General features: G+C 45.0%; 1 protein-coding gene across 1 annotated transcript in view; it reads right to left on the bottom strand.

The window, feature by feature from the left end:
- Window positions 1–4,322: 4,322 nt before the first annotated feature.
- rcor3 (REST corepressor 3) overlaps window positions 4,323–16,208 on the bottom strand; it is a gene marked incomplete at both ends in the record, with an annotated part of 121,488 nt that continues 109,602 nt past the window's right edge. The window contains 2 exons of the mRNA XM_084318468.1: window positions 4,323–4,685; window positions 5,786–6,024. Coding sequence (XP_084174594.1) covers window positions 4,323–4,685; window positions 5,786–6,024 — 602 coding nt within the window. The remainder of the gene's footprint in view (window positions 4,686–5,785; window positions 6,025–16,208) is intronic.

Raw genomic sequence — 16,208 nt, 5'->3', positions numbered from 1 at the left:
GCCCTTCTTCAGAGAGGGGTCCCACTGCCCTTCTTCAGAGAGGGGTCCCACTGTCCTTCTTCAGAGAGGGGTCCCACTGCCCTTCTTCAGAGAGGGGTCCCACTGTCCTTCTTCAGAGAGGGGTCCCACTGTCCTTCTTCAGAGAGGGGTCCCACTGCCCTTCTTCAGAGAGGGGTCCCACTGCCCTTCTTCAGAGAGGGGGTCCCACTGCCCTTCTTCAGAGAGGGGGTCCCACTGTCCTTCTTCAGAGAGGGGGTCCCACTGCCCTTCTTCAGAGAGGGGGTCCCACTGTCCTTCTTCAGAGAGGGGGTCCCACTGCCCTTCTTCAGAGAGGGGGCCCCACTGCCCTTCTTCAGAGAGGGGGTCCCACTGCCCTTCTTCAGAGAGGGGGTCCCACTGCCCTTCTTCAGAGAGGGGGTCCCACTGCCCTTCTGTTCCTCAGGGCCGTCTTTCTTCTCAACAGCAGATTTTCTTTTTAGCTTGTTGAAGGGTAGTTTGTCGAAGTGCAGAATATTATATACCCTCATTGTATACGATTGGCTGGCTGGTCGATTTTATAACCTAAATCCTTTGTGTTATTCACATTCCACCATTCTGAAACCACTTCAATCACTTTACAAACAAGCAATAAAAATTCAAGACAAGAAACCATTCAGGTACCATCATTGTCACATTCTGAAAAAATATAATCTACTCAGTTGGGAAAACCTGACCCTATATCAAAACGTCTGTCTAGTTTTTAAAATAAAGTGTGGATTGGCTCCTCCTCCTTTGTCCGGTTTCATCAACATCAAGTCAGCCTCAACCAGGAACACTAGAGGTGCGGCAAGGGGGGACTGTACAATCCCTTTCAAAAAAAAAGTGTATTTGGCCAGGCCGTCTTCTCATACAGAGCATCCCACCAATGGAACTCAATTCCTCAAACAATTAGAGTGTCCACATCATACCATTCATTCAAGTGCAGGGTTAGGGAATGGCTCATTGAAAACCAGAACGGTCAACACTGAGGTGTCTGTGTGTGTGTGGATATGGTGCGTCTGTCTATGTCTGGGTCTCTTAATATGTCATGATGTGCTCTGTCCTTGTGTCCATGACTGTATTGTGACCTGTATCCCTATCGTATGTCTATGTGCCTTTGTTGTGTTTTTATTCTAATGTTATTTATCTTGATTTTATTCTGTTTTTATTGCTAACCCTTGTTTTACACATGATTTTAGCCTGTACCTTCTGGCAGGGGGACTGCCAATGTAAATTAGCCTTTTGGCTAACATTGGGTGCATTTACATTTGTAAAATGTTTTATTAATGTACACTGTCCCCCTTGAACAAATAAAGTAAACCTAACCTAAACCTAAACCTATTCGGACATAAAACCTCCCAACTTGCTCTGTTTCAATAGCTCCTCTATCTCGCCCCCCTCCAAAGAAACGCCTGGTGAAATCCCCCGGAAGGTGATTCGGGGTGTACTGTCCCTTTAATAAAATCGAACCCTAACTAACCTTACTGTCATGCACTTGTCCTAATAAACGAACCTACACACTGTAGCACTTTGATGAACATTGTTGCTCAGCTGATAGAGTTGTGCCCTTCCTTCCTGATGACTTGTCGCACAGAACTTGTAAGTCACTTTAGATAAAAGCGTCAGCTAAATTACTAAATGTAAAATGTATAATAATAGTATACAGATTGTACAAAATGCTATGAATGGATATATGGAGGTTCCATGTCCACAATAATTTCTGCTACACATCAATTCAATGAACATTTATATTTGCAGTTAAATAAAGTACAAAATAATACACTTTATAGAATATTGATTCTAAAACTGTATACTCTTAAAGATTCAGTACAATGAAAATTTTGTTTTTAGTTTTAACAGAAGGTAACTGAAGCTGAAAGAATTATAATCATGCCAATAACAGTCCACAATAAGCAATTTATGACTGAATTAAAACATAATTATACTGAATCTTTAACATTGAAGAAGGTTCCATTCAAGAACAGTCAAACTCTATAGAGATGGGTCTCTCTTTTGGTAACAACCAACACACTGAAGGTGACCTCATGGTATCTTTGTATTACATACATATTTAACATGTTATACTGTTATTCCATTTACTATCAACCATTGTGTCATAGTTTATATCCATGAGTCTTCCAGTTACATTTAATGCATGTATGCACTAATACATTTTGTCCTAAAATCATAAGAGCACTTCCACAATAATCATCACACTAACTGACTGACTCCATAGCACCAAGTAGAAAAACAACACAAAGACAAAACAGACAACACTATTCAAATATAAGAGTCCAAATGACAGATAGTGAAACCAACTTATACATTAATAAACCTTAGAAAATGATCATGTAGTGCCTTGCAAATGTTGCTGATCCAATACCAATGATTCCAGAACAAAAAAAACATAGTTTTACAGCCTTCATAAAATGAAGTATTGGATTAGGCTAGCAAGTCTGAAAACATGATTGAAATAAAATAAATTCTGGAACTTTAGACAGATTAACATCTAACCTACTATACAGATATACAATGTATACTCATTTACATTGTGTTGATATACAGGACAGAGTTTCATCAGACAATGAATTTCTTGCTTGTTGGTTAGAAACTCAATTTGCCATTAGTGGAGTGAGGAAGAGGGCGGTGTTTCTGATTGGTGGAGTGAGGAAGAGGGCGGTGTTTCTGATTGGTGGAGTGAGGAAGAGGGCGGTGTTTCTGATTGGTGGAGTGAGGAAGAGGGCGGTGTTTCTGATTGGTGGAGTGAGGAAGAGGGCGGTGTTTCTGATTGGTGGAGTGAGGAAGAGGGCGGTGTTTCTGATTGGTGGAGTGAGGAAGAGGGCGGTGTTTCTGATTGGTGGAGTGAGGAAGAGGGCGGTGTTTCTGATTAGTGGAGTGAGGAAGAGGGCGGTGTTTCTGACGGGTGGAGTGAGACTCCACACATGACTGCGTAGCACAGCGGAACAACAACACCATCATCAAATTTGCTGATGACACAGTAGTGGTGGGCCTGATCTCTGCCAACGACGAAAGGGCCTACCTGGAAGAGGTAGAGAACCTGTCACAGTGGTGTCAGGAGAACTGCCTCTCCCTGAACGTCAGCAAAACAAAAGAGATGATTGTGGACTTCAGGAGGTCGGGGGTCAAGGACTACAGCCCCCTCAGCATCGACGGGGCACCAGTTGAGAGAGTGAACAGTTTCAAGTACCTCGGAGCCCACATATCCGAGGACTTGACATGGACCACACACATTGACAGTGTTGTGAAGAAGGCACGACAACGCCTCTACTTCCTCAGGCGCCTAAGGAAGTTCCAAGTCAGTCAGAAGATCCTTAGGAACTTCTACTCATGTACAATAGAGAGCATCCTGACCGGCAACATCACCTCCTGGTTTGGGAATAGCACTGCACAAGACCGTAGCAGACTACAAAGAGTGACACGTTCAGCCGAACGCACAATTAGAGGGGGGCTTCCCACCCTCCAGAACATTTACAACAAGCGGTGCAAGGGGAAGGCTAAGAGAATTATTAAGGACTCGAGCCACCCGAACAACTGCCTCTTTGAACTGCTGCCGTCAGGCAAGCGATACCGGAGTCTTATGGCGAGCACAGAAAGACTCAGAAGGAGCTTCTATCCCCAGGCCATCAGGCTGCTAAACGAACAATAATCGCTAAACGAACAATAATCACTATGCAACAACCATCAAATGCACACAGCACACACACCCACACGCACACACACACTCACTCAAACAAACAACACACTGCAGCACCCACTCTCCACACTTTAGATCACACAAACACACCTACACTTTATATTTATTGATAAAGGATTTGCACTACAACTCGTACACCTACTGTGAATTGTACCTAAACTGCACCTTGTCCATTTATGCCTTGCACTATATAGTATTGTATAGTATTGTATATTAGTACACTGCACAGTATTGTATATTGTATGGTAACTACGTCTACGAACATTGTACATATGTCTAAACTGAACACTGTGACCTCTTTTTTTTTTTCTTCTAATTTTTACTATGTTTTTATTTCATACTTATCTTGTCATGCACAGTCTCTGGAGCGCAACAGTAAGAAGCATTTTGTACAAAAGTATTCTGTACTTCTGTATGACAACTATTAAAGAAACTTGAAACTTGAACTTGTTTCTGATTAGTGGAGTGAGGAAGAGAGCGGTGTTTCTGATTGGTGGAGTGAGGAAGAGGGCGGTGTTTCTGATTAGTGGAGTGAGGAAGAGGGCGGTGTTTCTGACGGGTGGAGTGAGGAAGAGGGCGGTGTTTCTGATTAGTGGAGTGAGGAAGAGGGTGGTGTTTCTGATTGGTGGAGTGAGGAAGAGGGCGGTGTTTCTGATGGTTGGGCAGGACCTGGACCCACAGTGCTGTGGAGCAGGGCCGCGGGCGCGTGAGGACGCAGGTTGAGGCGCGGGGGCGTGGGGTGGGAGGGCCGGATGAGTGGTGGAGGCTGGTGGAGGGGGCGGGGCTGCTGCTGCTGCAGGGGGGGGGGCTGCCTGTGGAGGGCCGGGGTGGCCGGGAGGGTGGGCCGCAGGAGGGGGGGGGGCTGGTGGAGGGAGGCGCTGGACGGCACTGGAGTCTGGGCTGAGGCGGAGCAGGGCATGGCCGGGCACGGACCTGAGGAGGCGACCTGGCCCTGGGGAGAGAATGGGCGTGAATTTGGATGAATGTTACTACAAAGATTTTACCATTTTTCTTTTTATTGGAAAGCAATTGGAAAATGTTTGTAATTCTGTTTGAGTTAACTTTGCTGCATACAAATCCAGACATTATTTATCATTACATGTCATTCTAGAAAGCTTAGTTACCATCCTATAGGCCTACTTATGGTACTGTGAAAATATGTGTCATGTGGAGATTCGACAAACACATACAGAATACATATTGTTTTCTTTCTGCAAAGGCGTATTAAGTTATTTAGTTATAACTAGGGGTGTAACGGTACACAGAAGCCACGGTTCGGTACGTACCTCGGTATTGAGGTCACAGTTCGGTACGATTTCGGTACAACAGAAACAAAATATTTATAATTATTATTATATATTTATAATAATTATTATAATAATTATTATTAAATATAATAATATTCTATAGGCTTGCCGTAGTAGTCAATGATACTGGTGTAATTCTGTGTTCAGGCATCCACAGAGTAAATTAATTGCCTACTGCACCTTTAACAACAACTTAGTTTCACTTTCACTTATAGAGAGGATTTAACTTCACGTGAAGCCGAGACTGAAAAAGACTAGTGAACAGATGACATGTTACACAGCAATGGCAGAGGATTATCAATATTTTGGATTTAATAGCAGCAACTGGAGAGGAGCTCAGATGATCTGGTGGTATGTTGTGCTTTTATTTTTTCTCCGATCAGCTGTGAGATTCCGCGGTCCGCCGGAAAAGGTTGACATGTGTGTGTGTCTTTTGGTTAACATTATTGGGCGAACAGGAAAACTAAAGAAAACTGCAAAATTGTAATAACCCTGCTGTGTTAAACATTTAATTAATTCATCATGGTTTTGTTTTAGGGACAAATAGGCTGTAGTAAACAGGAGAGGAGGGGGGGAGAGGCGAGTGCAGATGTCAGTGCGCGCTGTTGTTATTCTGTCCGCTTGTCATCTGAGACGTATTCATCGTATGGCTGGATGTACCGCACCGTGACGGCCGTACCGTAAATTCGTGGGACGAATACACGTACCGTTACACCCCTAGTTATAACATAAAATAAACACTCACCTCCTCATCTTCTTCATCTGTACTCTTCCCTGACGGGGTGTTGGAGCTGTGTTTCCCTTCTTCACCAGAGGGGGCAGTGTCTGGGCCATGCGTCCCCTGCTCTGCTTCCCACTCCTGCAGCACCTCCTCCAGGTTGAAGCGCCGCCGATAGTTCACGCAGAAGTTCTTCACCTGGAACACCGTCTTGTTGCCGATAACATCTGCGATGGCTTGGAAGTCTTTCCCATATTTCCGCACACCTGGTGGATCACAGCAGTATTGCAACATTAACAGACTGATTTTTGTTTCATATTGACAATTGATAACAAATGATACTTGATAAACAAAGTAATTTGCATCATGCTAAATTTAAAATCCTAATATTATGAGGCAAGGATGAGCTTTTCTCTATTCTGAGAAAATTTTATAACCTTTGTAGTTCTGTATATTCCTAAGGGTGTTCTAGTTATAACCTTTGTAGTTCTATATATTACTAAGGGTGGTTGAGTTATAACCTTTGTAGTTCTGTATATTACTAAGGGTGTTCTAGTTATAACCTTTGTAGTTCTGTATATTACTAAGGGTGTTTGAGTTATAACCTTTGTAGTTCTGTATATTACTAAGGGTGTTTGAGTTATAATAACCTTTGTAGTTCTGTATATTACTAAGGGTGTTTGAGTTATAACCTTTGTAGTTCTGTATATTACTAAGGGTGTTTGAGTTATAACCTTTGTAGTTCTGTATATTACTAAGGGTGTTTGAGTTATAACCTTTGTAGTTCTGTATATTACTAAGGGTGTTTGAGTTATAACCTTTGTAGTTCTGTATATTACTAAGGGTGTTTGAGTTATAATAACCTTTGTAGTTCTGTATATTACTAAGGGTGTTTGAGTTATAACCTTTGTAGTTCTGTATATTACTAAGGGTGTTTGAGTTATAACCTTTGTAGTTCTGTATATTACTAAGGGTGTTTGAGTTATAACCTTTGTAGTTCTGTATATTACTAAGGGTGTTTGAGTTATAACCTTTGTAGTTCTGTATATTACTAAGGGTGTTTGAGTTATAACCTTTGTAGTTCTGTATATTACTAAGGGTGTTTGAGTTATAACCTTTGTAGTTCTGTATATTACTAAGGGTGTTTGAGTTATAACCTTTGTAGTTCTGTATATTACTAAGGGTGTTTTAGTTATAACCTTTGTAGTTCTGTATATTACTAAGGGTGTTTGAGTTATAACCTTTGTAGTTCTGTATATTACTAAGGGTGTTTGAGTTATAATAACCTTTGTAGTTCTGTATATTACTAAGGGTGTTGAGTTATAACCTTTGTAGTTCTGTATATTACTAAGGGTGTTGAGTTATAACCTTTGTAGTTCTGTATATTACTAATGGTGTTTGAGTTATAACCTTTGTAGTTCTGTATATTACTAAGGGTGTTTGAGTTATAACCTTTGTAGTTCTGTATATTACTAAGGGTGTTTGAGTTATAACCTTTGTAGTTCTGTATATTACTAAGGGTGTTGAGTTATAACCTTTGTAGTTCTGTATATTACTAAGGGTGTTTGGGTTATAACCTTTGTAGTTCTGTATATTACTAAGGGTGTTTGAGTTATAACCTTTGTAGTTCTGTATATTACTAAGGGTGTTTGAGTTATAACCTTTGTAGTTCTGTATATTACTAAGGGTGTTTGAGTTATAACCTTTGTAGTTCTGTATATTACTAAGGGTGTTTGAGTTATAACCTTTGTAGTTCTGTATATTACTAAGGGTGTTTGAGTTATAATAACCTTTGTAGTTCTGTATATTACTAAGGGTGTTTGAGTTATAACCTTTGTAGTTCTGTATATTACTAAGGGTGTTTGAGTTATAACCTTTGTAGTTCTGTATATTACTAAGGGTGTTTGAGTTATAACCTTTGTAGTTCTGTATATTACTAAGGGTGTTTGAGTTATAACCTTTGTAGTTCTGTATATTACTAAGGGTGTTTGAGTTATAATAACCTTTGTAGTTATGTATATTACTAAGGGTGTTTGAGTTATAACCTTTGTAGTTCTGTATATTACTAAGGGTGTTTGAGTTATAACCTTTGTAGTTCTGTATATTACTAAGGGTGTTTGAGTTATAATAACCTTTGTAGTTCTGTATATTACTAAGGGTGTTTGAGTTATAATAACCTTTGTAGTTCTGTATATTACTAAGGGTGTTTGAGTTATAATAACCTTTGTAGTTCTGTATATTACTAAGGGTGTTTGAGTTATAACCTTTGTAGTTCTGTATATTACTAAGGGTGTTTGAGTTATAATAACCTTTGTAGTTCTGTATATTACTAAGGGTGTTTGAGTTATAACCTTTGTAGTTCTGTATATTACTAAGAGGGTTTGAGTTATAACCTTTGTAGTTCTGTATATTACTAAGGGTGTTTGAGTTATAACCTTTGTAGTTCTGTATATTACTAAGGGTGTTTGAGTTATAACCTTTGTAGTTCTGTATATTACTAAGGGTGTTTGAGTTATAACCTTTGTAGTTCTGTATATTACTAAGGGTGTTTGAGTTATAACCTTTGTAGTTCTGTATATTACTAATGGTGTTTGAGTTATAACCTTTGTAGTTCTGTATATTACTAAGGGTGTTTGAGTTATAACCTTTGTAGTTCTGTATATTACTAAGGGTGTTTGAGTTATAACCTTTGTAGTTCTGTATATTACTAAGGGTGTTTGAGTTATAACCTTTGTAGTTCTGTATATTACTAAGGGTGTTTGAGTTATAACCTTTGTAGTTCTGTATATTACTAAGGGTGTTTGAGTTATAACCTTTGTAGTTCTGTATATTACTAAGGGTGTTTGAGTTATAACCTTTGTAGTTCTGTATATTACTAAGGGTGTTTGAGTTATAACCTTTGTAGTTCTGTATATTACTAAGGGTGTTTGAGTTATAACCTTTGTAGTTCTGTATATTACTAAGGGTGTTTGAGTTATAATAACCTTTGTAGTTCTGTATATTACTAAGGGTGTTTGAGTTATAACCTTTGTAGTTCTGTATATTACTAAGGGTGTTTGAGTTATAACCTTTGTAGTTCTGTATATTACTAAGGGTGTTTGAGTTATAACCTTTGTAGTTCTGTATATTATTAAGGGTGTTTGGGTTATAACCTTTGTAGTTCTGTATATTACTAAGGGTGTTTGAGTTATAACCTTTGTAGTTCTGTATATTACTAAGGGTGTTTGAGTTATAACCTTTGTAGTTCTGTATATTACTAAGGGTGTTTGAGTTATAACCTTTGTAGTTCTGTATATTACTAAGGGTGTTTGAGTTATAATAACCTTTGTAGTTCTGTATATTACTAAGGGTGTTTGAGTTATAACCTTTGTAGTTCTGTATATTACTAAGGGTGTTTGAGTTATAACCTTTGTAGTTCTGTATATTATTAAGGGTGTTTGAGTTATAACCTTTGTAGTTCTGTATATTACTAAGGGTGTTTGAGTTATAACCTTTGTAGTTCTGTATATTACTAAGGGTGTTTGAGTTATAATAACCTTTGTAGTTCTGTATATTACTAAGGGTGTTTGAGTTATAACCTTTGTAGTTCTGTATATTACTAAGGGTGTTTGGGTTATAACCTTTGTAGTTCTGTATATTACTAAGGGTGTTTGAGTTATAACCTTTGTAGTTCTGTATATTACTAAGGGTGTTTGAGTTATAACCTTTGTAGTTCTGTATATTACTAAGGGTGTTTGAGTTATAACCTTTGTAGTTCTGTATATTACTAAGGGTGTTGTGAAGGGCCAGATTAAACCGAATATATATATTTATTTATATATATATATTTAATTGTATTTGTATATTCTCTAATATTCCTTGATATCCCTTGTATATTCCTTGTACAATATGCATTGAATATCCATTCTAGCCTACTGAACATCCCATAATAGTCTCCATTCTACTATTGGTCGAGACCTTGGTGCCAGGCTGCCATACCCCTCAGACCCAGTTCAAACGTACCGCTCCACATGTACGAACAAATCCTAGTTCCGCGTAGGAATCTGACTACCGCACCACTAATGGGACTATTTGTTCATAGTGCGTATATATACCGCGCTACTAAAGTAGGACTTTCTTTTCAGTCCAGTTTCTTACCCTCCAATAGAGTCACAGACGTAAAGCCTCCCCGCGACGCCACGTGTGGGAGTAAGGCCAAGTTCGCCTACCATCGGTATTGAGACATCGTGTATATTAATATTTGAATAGTCATATTTGGCACTATATCGTCGAGTTGGACGTAGTCTATTAAGCTAATAATAGTCTGTTAATATATAGTGCTTCGTGCGGTGAGAATACTACCGTAGTCAGTACCCCATCGTTTCGGGCAGAGAACTGGCTGCTTATCCAGGGTGGTTGACCCCACGTGAAGCTGCACCCGAGGAGCCCCAGAGCCGACGAGCGAGTGGACCTGTATACCGGATTATTCTACCGACGACAGCCCGCTTTCCCAGGCACGGATTATGCTTTGTATACTTTGATTATTCCATGGATAAAGACCCCCGACACTGCCGTGTGTTGGAACCCCCCCCCCCTGGAGAGGACGCAAGGTGAGGAGACGCTCTGCAAGACGAGGTCGCTTCACGTCTCTCCTCCGTGGACCGGAGAACGCCGGCCCACAAAGAGTCCACCTGCTTTCATCTGTGGTCCAAGGATCGCCGGCGCATTGAACGGCACTACAGTGGGTTCACCTGGGATACCCTTGGCCGGATGAGGCAGCCGGATTCTACCCCCCCCCCCCCCCTTCCTACTCCTGTCGGCTTACAAGCGACCGGATTAACCCCCCCTAGTGTATCCAGTATATAATCATTAAAGTATCATTGCTGTTATTCCTTAAACTATTCCAGGTCGTATATGTACCACCTGCGCCTTCAGAGATTGGACATTCTCTATTGATATACCGACGAATACTCTTGCCATAAAAGTGCATACTAATTTCCATTCATAAATGTGATTGATTTGATTAAGTGCTTGCTCTACACACCATCGCTGTGTAGAAATAAAGACCTATTTCTAATTCGTACATTTGTGTTGGATCCGTTTCATCTACGTGACAGTGTTCATCATAATATATTTATGCCGTGTACTGGGTGGCCGAATATTAAGTACAAAGGTAGTGGTAGTAAGTATCATATCTAGTAATACAGTCAGGGAATTGTACCCCTCAGTTACAATTGGTCCTTCGAGCCGGATGGTAATTAGTGTAATATTAATATAGTGTTATTAATATTGAAATGGCCTATGATGAACACTCCACGAAACGATCCTCCTAACCAACGCCCGCAGCGCGAACGACGGCTCCCTCAGTACTTAGAGGCCTACGCTGTCAGTCAACAACCTAGTCTTCTACTAACAGTAAACGCGGTAAAACTAGAAAGTAAAAGTATGTCTAACCCCAACGCCCAGACTACCCCGACCATAGAGGCCCCTACGGGTTCTAATGTAACTGACCAAGTTCACGGTGGGGACCAGTGGGAACCAGACATGACTTCACACCCCGCCAGTACTGAAGAAGTAGTCCCCGATGAGTCCCGGGAGGAATACAACGCTACCGAGAGAGAACTCGGCACGGAAGAAGACGGGGAGAGCACCGTGGAGATAGAGCTCCAAGGCTCCGCAAGGAGTACCCCGAGGGAAGGCTCCCCTATACAACCGCCTTCTCCCAGCGAGGCAGAGAGGACCCTACAGCAGGCCTTCCTCATCAGCCTGAACGCCGCTGCTGAACGCGACCGACTGCAGATCCAGCAGCGGAGCGAAGAAGAGCATATACGTCTAGAACTAAGACGCATTCAGAGAGAAGAGAATGTGGCCCGAGACCGAGCAGACAGCCAGCGAGCAGCTGCTGGTGCTCTACGGGACGCAGAGCGCGACAGACAGCAAGCGCAACTAATAGAACAGCTGATCAGACGGACAACACCCTCTCCCTCCGCCAGAGGCTCCAGGAACTCGTCTAGACACACCTCCAGGGCGGCATCCCCTAGCCGAGTAAACAACCCTGAACTTGACCAACAGACGAGGTCTATACCCCCCACAGACCACCTCCCCCCACCGGTCCAAGCGAGACCTAGCAACCGGGAAGGAGCAGCATATCCTGTGGAGAGGCTAAACCAGAGACTACAAGCACTGGATGACCTAACTGAAGACGAAGAGGAAGAGGAGGAGAACCACGCCCGACGACAGCACAGTACTCTACCGGACCAGGAGGTCCGGTACAGCCCAGGCTATACTCCCGCGGAGCTGCGCTACAGACCCCCGACTCTATACACGGGTGAGCACGACGCACAACCCGCACCGAGGAACAGCACCTGGACAAGCGGGCCATGGTACACTGCCGGTACCAGCCCATACCAAGGAGCGGGAGGAGACTCGCCTAGGAGGCCTCTCCCCCAACGCTCGCCGATGTATCCACAGTCAGCGTCATACATTGGCCCGCCTATGGTACCCGACTTCACCCAAGAGAACCGGGCCCAGTATACGGAACTCCGCATGTGTCTGGAGACCATGTTGGTGGATGTATTGGATGAACGCCATAAATACGCCATCCTACTGAAGCACTTAAAGGTGCCCCGCGCACATAATATAGCGCTCGCCTACGCGACTTCCACCACCCCATACACAGCAGCGCTGGTAGCATTGGACCAGAGGTATGGGCGCATATGGGATTACGTGATCCAGGAGATCCGACACATCGACCGCTTACCCCCAGCAATAGACAATCGAGCACTGGACGACCTGTCCATCAGAGTGCAGTCCCTGGTAGGGATGTTGGGAGCGCAGAGAGAGAAGGGGAGGCATGAACTTTACGCCAACTCAAATGTGGAAAGGATCTTGGAGAAGCTGCCGCCCGCTCGACAGGAGCGTTTTAGGCGACAGAGTGACCACCGAGACCCGAATGGCCCCGAACCGAACCTCCTCGATCTAGCAGACTTCCTGGCGAGAGAAGTCAGCAGCCTACGGCTAGATACATTCGGACGGAGCACCCCTGGCTCCAGAGAAGGAACCAGACGACTAAATGATGGAAGAAGATCGGTGACTGTGATGCACCAATCGGAGTCAGTACCGAGCAGCAGGAGCCACAGTACCCCCTCCAGAACGGAGAAGTGGAAGATAGTGTGCCCCTACTGTGAGAAAGAACACTGGCTAGCGCAATGTGACTCCTTCCCCAAGCTGAACGCGGAGGAAGCAAGTCAATGGATAAAGTCCAACAAGCGCTGTTTTCGCTGTGCGCGCTCACACATGGCAGCCGAATGCCGCTTAAAGAAAAGGTGCACCAAGTGCGATGGAGCCCATCTGGACATACTTCACGACAGTAACAGACGGCGCCCTTCACCCGCACCATCCAGCAGCAAAGCGAGCGTCATGTACATCGATCCCGCCAGCAGCAGTGGAGCCCAAGTACTCCTAAAAGTAGTGCGTGTGACACTAAGCTACCAGAATAAAGTCCTGGACACTTACGCCGTCCTCGATGACGGGTCAGAGAAGACCCTTCTGCTCGCCTCCGCTGCGGCCCAGCTAGGGCTGCGGGGAAGCGAAACCCAAATGACAATTCGGACAATAAGACGAGATTTGAAGACGATAAAGGGCGAGAATGTCTCATTCTCTATCGCAGCAAGCGGCCAGCCTGAGCGACGGTACCAGATTACAGACGCTTTCACCAGCCAAGAAATAGGACTGTCGCGGTACACATACCCCGTCGCCAAGCTGATGGAGAAATATGTACATCTGCGCAAGTTACCGATCCCGCTCATAGACAATGCTATGCCGACCCTGTTGATAGGCTCCGACCATGCAGACCTCATTGTCCCGATAGACCGGGTTCATACCGGACCCCGAGGCTGTCCTGCAGCAGTCGAGACCCGTTTGGGATGGACTCTCCAAGGCCCGCTCGCCAAATCTCTCAACCGAAGTACAGCCACTAGATGTCTCCACTCCCGAGTCACGGAGGGAGAAACCGCACTCCTGCAACACGTAGAGCGGCTATGGACCTTGGAACAAATGCCCTTTAAGAACGGAAAGAAAAACATTCGCTCTAAAGATGACATTTACGCCATTCACCTCCTCGAGACAGGGACCAAGAGAGTCCCGGTCAACGGCGTGTTGAGATACGCCACGCCACTCCTGCGGCGAGAAGGAATGCCTACTTTCCACGCCAAGACAGACGCCACAGAACGGTACCTGCTGAACACGGAGCGGCGCTTAGCCAAGAACCCCGCCCAAGAGAGTGTATACCGCGCTGAGATTGAGAAGCTCATCACAGCGGGACACGTCACAAAGATGGACATTAAAGAGGCTGACCAGACCACTGAATCGTGGTACGTGCCTCACCACAAGGTCCATCACAACGGTAAAGACCGCATAGTATTTAACTGCAGCTACCAGATCGGATCCCAAAATCTGAATAAAGAGTTACTGCCCGGTCCCACACTCGGCCCCTCCCTACTCGGCGTTCTACTCCGCTTCCGCCAGGAAAAGGTGGCCATCAGCGGGGACATTAAAGGAATGTTCCTGCAGGTGAGATTAGTAGAGGCGGACAAGCCCCTGTTACGGTTCCTATGGAGAGAGAAGCCAGGAGATGAGCACCCAGCCATCTACCAATGGGAAGTCCTCCCCTTCGGAACGACGTGCAGCCCCTGCTGTGCTACATTTGCACTACAGAAACATGTAGCAGAGGACCCAGCAGCGGACGAAGAGGTCCGACACAGCGTAAAGAACAGCTTCTACGTAGACAACTGTCTACAAAGCCTTTCAACCCAGGAAGAAGCCGAGGCTCTCCTGATTAAACTCCGCGCCTCATTGATCAAAGGCGGCTTTGATCTCAGGCAGTGGGCCAGCAGCGATCCGCAAGTACTGCGCAGCCTCTCCTCCGAGGACAAGGCAGCCAGCAGCGAGACCTGGATGGCTACAATCCCGGGAGAAGCCCAGGAGATGACCCTGGGATTGGTGTGGCGATTCAAAACAGATTCGCTTCACTACAGACACAAGCCCCTGACTACGGAGCAGGGAAGGCCGGCGGCGGCGCCGACCACCAGACGGAGTGTGTACACAACACTCGCCCGACAATATGACCCGCTAGGATGTATTCTACCGTACACCACCAGGGCAAAAATGATTGTACGAGCATTGTGGGACAAGGACCAGGGCTGGGACGACCCCATTCCCGCACACCTTGCATCCACCTGGAGAGAGTGGGAGCTGGAGCTCCACTCACTCGCAGGCGTTAATATGCGCCGAAGCTACTTCCCACCCACGGTGAGGCCAGAGACATGTAAAATGGACTTACACGTCTTCAGTGACGCCTCAGAGGTCGCATACGGATCAGTAGCCTACTTGCGGGCCCAAGAAAGGGGGGGAGAGATCTACACAGCATTTGTCCTCGCCCGCTCGAGAATAGCCCCACGCAAGCAACAATCTATCCCACGTCTAGAGCTCTGCGCAGCCCTAGCCGGAGCGCACCTAGCCACGCTCATCCAACGTGAGCTCACCATACCGGTGTCTAGAACAATCCTGTGGTCAGATTCCACGACAGTACTCGCCTGGATCAAATCGGACTCATGCAAGTACAAAGTCTTCGTGGGAGTCAGAGTCACCGAGATTCAAGACTTAACCGAAGAGTTAACCGGAGAAACAGAGTGGCGCTACGTTGATACAAAACAGAACCCAGCTGACGTCATCACCCGGGGAATGCCCCTAGATGACCTCACCCGTCGCAATGTCTACAGTGACGGCCCCGCATTCCTAAGACTCCCGGAAGGACAGCGGCCCATGCCTATCCCGAGGGAAGCAAGTCCAGAGGAGGTGGAAAATAAGAAGTCTGTGTTCTGTGGATTGAGCACCGTAGCCTCCACCGACCCTAACATAGACGATTGCACGTCCATAGAGAGTGCACAACAAAGAACATTCCTGCGGTACCACCCGGAGTGCAAGTCCCCCGCTGATATGTCAGCAGCTAACTACGAGGAAGCAGAATTGTTTCTACTGCAGCGAGCCCAGCGAGACTCGTTCCCCGATGAATTGGCCTGTCTACAGGGAGGAAAGCCCGTCCCATCCGACAGCAGATTAATTCATCTGGCCCCCGAGAGCGACGCTCATACCCTCATCAGAGTGGGTGGTCGCCTACGCAGAGCCCCCAATCTACCGGATGACATTAAATACCCGATCGTATTGAACAGCCGACACAAGGTCACAGAGCTGATTATAAAGAAATACGATGAGGATGTACATCACGCAGGAGCAGAAAGAGTCTTCGCGGAAATCAGACGTCGTTACTGGATCCTACAAGGAAGAGAGGCGGTACGACGCTTCCAGCGAACATGTCTAGACTGCCGCAAGTGGCGCGCGCAGCCCAGCATACCAAGGATGGCTGACCTTCCTCCATGTCGCCTCCGAATCGGTGACAAGCCATTCCACTCAA

Source organism: Notolepis coatsorum (genome assembly GCF_963971535.1).
Source record: "Notolepis coatsorum genome assembly, chromosome: 7".
NCBI lineage: Eukaryota > Metazoa > Chordata > Actinopteri > Aulopiformes > Paralepididae > Notolepis > Notolepis coatsorum.
This window is presented reverse-complemented; position numbering and strand designations above follow the sequence as displayed.